The following is a 3,869-nucleotide window of genomic DNA, read 5'->3' as shown; positions in this document are numbered from 1 at the left end:
AAAGGTCATAAGGTCCCACAAATGTCAAGTTCGATGTGTCGCCGACGGCCATATTCCTAATGGTGATATGAAATCATGTGTATTTTAAGTTTGTATTATAAAAAAGTTGATTAAAAGTATCTGTGGAATGCATGATGATGGTCGGAGTGTTTCTGGTGATGATATAATATGAGTCACGTTATGGTGTGATTTAATTTAACGTTTATGTAATTTTGTGACAGGTTTTCAATTTGTTTAGCTATCATGTATGGCTCAAATCCATGAATAGGTACTACCCAGAATTACAGAACTACTTTGGTTGCGGCACCCTAAAAGGAACCTAAATAAATATAACACAGTTTTTGCACAACAAGTTTTAAAGTGAAGGCCCTGTAAATTACTTCTTATTCTTTCTCTACCAGTCTCAATGAAAACTACTATAGAAGGGAATTAAAGACAAGTAAAACTCCTCTTACTGCAACAACTATATATATTTAAGTCAACAACAAGCTATATCTGTAGTAACAACGCCACTCCCGCTAAGTTCCACTTAGAAGGTTTGTCTTTAGTTTTCAAGTTAAAGGTCCAAACGTAAGTAGGACCTCGGGTCCGCGTCTTGTATACCGGACACTCATACATGTTCCTGAGATCCTGTTTGTCTTGGGTTATGGCCTGAGAAAAAAGAATAATTTTCGATCAATAGAAAACAAACACTTTTCGTTAATTTGGATTAGGAGAGCATTTCCAAACTTATCATTAAAAATATATAATCTGCGATGCCGCCACTATATTAGCAACCAGTACAACCCATATTTAAGTCAAGTTTACATGTTATTTTTTTATATAGCCCACTGTGCCCCACTGCAAGGCAAAGGTCTCCTGCAAATCCTTCCACGAATCTCTGTCTTTGGCCTCAAAGAACCTCCCTACGCGGTAAGTGTTTTGATCGTCTTAGCATCGTTTTCTAGGCCGCCCACGTTCCTGAATGTTCAATAACTTCATTCGCCATCAGCTACTTACCCTAACATTTATCACTGGCATGGGGGGAAAGAGATCTTTGAGCTTGGAGTCCATAATGATGCCAGATTGCTGATCCCATCGCGCTCCTTCCATTAACAGACCGTGCACGAAGGCGCCATCTCGCGGTGCTGTCCTTGTGTCAGCGATCCTATAAATACGAAGAAATATAGTAGGAACACAAATACGTTTATAGGGATGATATTCTGGTCCTTAGCATTCGTAATACAAATAGCATTATTCTCATTATTTTTGTAATTAAAATTGCCGATCTTGACATTTATATTTACACTGATATTGGTGTACCTGATGGTACACAATGTCTTTCTTAAACTTCGTCATCCCATTCCCCTGTCCTTATCCGAATTTTTTAATAGGGGTCGGCGCAGCACGTCTTTTTTTCCATACCTTTCCATCTCACGTCATCCCACTAGTAACACTCTTTGCAGCCATATCGTCTTTTACACAATCCATCCATCGTTTCTTTAGTCGTCCTCTTTTCCTACATCCATCCACATCCATGTTCAACACTTCCCTCACCTCGTGGTTCTCAGTGAAATTAAAAACCAATTTACCATTAGTATTTTGGCGAACACGAAGGACCAGAACAATTATGAATTCTGAATGATGATTATGAAGAGTAATATGTACAGAGTTCTTGATTACAAATATAGTACTTATTTACAGATACTAAAGCGTATATTGCAATGCTTTCATTGTTAGGGGCTACACTCTATTTTATAAGCTGAAGAAAAAAGAGAGTTTCTGTAAAAGCACATAGAAAGAATTGTTTGATTCACATTTAAATTACATAAGATTTTTATATCTAAGGACCATATAAAGACACCTACCGTAAATTTTATTAAGCTTGAGTTTACATTATAACATATGACAGGCTTTTAACAAGCTCTAAAAGTAATTAAAATTTACATCTAGGCAAAAGTAACTATTAATAAATATGTTAAAAACTATTGAAGGAGATTACTTTAAGCGAAGCGGTTCTTTCCTAAAGGATGGAATAGAAATAGATAGAGTTAAAAATATTTACCTCATCACGAAAACATTTACAGTCCCGACTAGTAAAGTTGAGTTTACAAGATAGGAAGATACTACTGTAAGCATTTATACAAAGGAAGAACTAAGAGAGTTATAGTATATTCTATCTATGTCCTAATATGTAGTTTTATTTTCAGCGCCTAAGAGGACCAAGGACGCCTACTCCCACCTCTTAAAGTACAATTGAAGTTGTAAAAGACAGACGCCACCTTACTCCCACAATAGCAAAAATACTGGTTTAAGAGACAGCGGTAGGACACCCGGGCTTCCGTGCTTTTATTAATTCATGCGAGTGTAAATATTTATTTCAGGCAATCTTTAATTATACGTTAACCGATACACTATGTATACTTAATATCCCAATAATAATTGAAGCGGCTTTACTCACCAGTACCTATGAAAGTAACAAAACAATGAGGTAAGAGTGACAACATCACATAATGCAACCACAAACATTTGTTATTATAATATTATTAAATAATTGTGTTATTTTGACGGCAAATGATGACAGTTAATTGTTATGAACATTGAGTAAATTGATGGAATATCACAATTAGAAATGGTAAGTTTAAATGGCTTAATGTCTTGATGTGTCAATAAGTATACGAAATTGTACTCATTGGTGGGGTGCAACTGTTGGATATTGCTTGAAGGGCCATCGAAACACCTTAGATTTACTCTTGATAGCAAAAATAACTAAACGGAATTATATCATATATGAGTTAACATAATGATACGCCCGTTTCTAACTCCAAAATATCCAATATTTGGACAATGCCTCATCGATTCAGTATATATTCACCCTTATTTTGTTCAAATTATTGCGCACTTCATATCTTAGCAAACATATACTCACGTGAATTCCTCTTTCATTTTCTTAGTGACGTCACACTGGCAGACACATCTTGTCGAGAGGCAGTTCGTATCGCCGAGCTGTGCTTTGCATGATCGCTGTCAGCAGACTTTGAGGGTTGAAGAATCCACCCAGCCAGACTGATGCTGGCAGCTAGAAAATTGTAAATGTTTTGAATTAATAGTATGATAGCCTAGTGGTGAGACAGCATTATTGTCGTATCAAAGGACCCGAGTGCGATCCCAAGACATGAACTGGCTTTCAGACTGCTGTGTACATTGTAGAAATTAATACCACAGCTTCCGTTTTTTGGAAAACATCCTGCGCCTGATCTCTCTCCAGTGTTGATTATTCACTGACAAGATGTAAGATTACAAAATACGCCTTAGCTACTGAAGATTATGATCAGAACAATTTACTTTCAAGTTTAAGTACTTTAAGGAAATTGTTTTTTGGGCAATCCAATTTCCTTAAAGTACTTAAACTTGAAAGTAAATTGTTCTGATCATAATCTTCAGTAGCTAAGGCGTATTTTGTAATCTTACATCTTGTCAGTGAATAATCAACACTGGAGAGAGATCAGGCGCAGGATGTTTTCCAAAAACGGAAGCTGTGGTATTAATTTCTACAATGTACACAGCAGTCTGAAAGCCAGTTCATGTCTTGGGATCGCACTCGGGTCCTTTGATACGACAATAATGCTGTCTCACCACTAGGCTATCATACTATTAATTCAAAACATTTACAATTTTCTAGCTGCCAGCATCAGTCTGGCTGGGTGGATTCTTCAACCCTCAAAGTCTGCTGACAGCGATCATGCAAAGCACAGCTCGGCGATACGAACTGCCTCTCGACAAGATGTGTCTGCAGTGTGACGTCACTAAGAAAATGAAAGAGGAATTCACGTGAGTATATGTTTGCTAAGATATGAAGTGCGCAATAATTTGAACAAAATAAGGGGTGA

At 36.9% G+C, this 3,869-nt stretch overlaps 1 protein-coding gene across 1 annotated transcript; it reads right to left on the bottom strand.

The window, feature by feature from the left end:
• Positions 1–454: 454 nt before the first annotated feature.
• On the bottom strand, positions 455–2,934 carry LOC113501908 (dynein heavy chain 9, axonemal-like). Its single transcript, XM_026883221.1, has 4 exons — positions 2,909–2,934; positions 2,441–2,446; positions 1,000–1,147; positions 455–651 (listed from the first exon to the last, which is right to left on the bottom strand). The coding sequence occupies exons 1-4, from the start codon at positions 2,923–2,925 to the stop codon at positions 490–492; spliced, it is 333 nt and encodes a 110-aa protein (XP_026739022.1). The 5' UTR covers positions 2,926–2,934; the 3' UTR covers positions 455–489.
• Positions 2,935–3,869: the final 935 nt, after the last annotated feature.

Source organism: Trichoplusia ni, chromosome 16 (genome assembly GCF_003590095.1).
Source record: "Trichoplusia ni isolate ovarian cell line Hi5 chromosome 16, tn1, whole genome shotgun sequence".
NCBI lineage: Eukaryota > Metazoa > Arthropoda > Insecta > Lepidoptera > Noctuidae > Trichoplusia > Trichoplusia ni.
Note: the sequence above shows the minus strand (reverse complement) of the source record. Positions and strands in the feature narration are given on the sequence as shown.

Bases quoted from the DNA above. Each gene is read 5' to 3' on its own strand.
- LOC113501908 (XM_026883221.1), bottom strand. The intron at 652-999 runs GTAAGTAGCTGA...CTTTTTTCTCAG, and splicing joins TGCCAGTGATAAATGTTAGG to GCCATAACCCAAGACAAACA.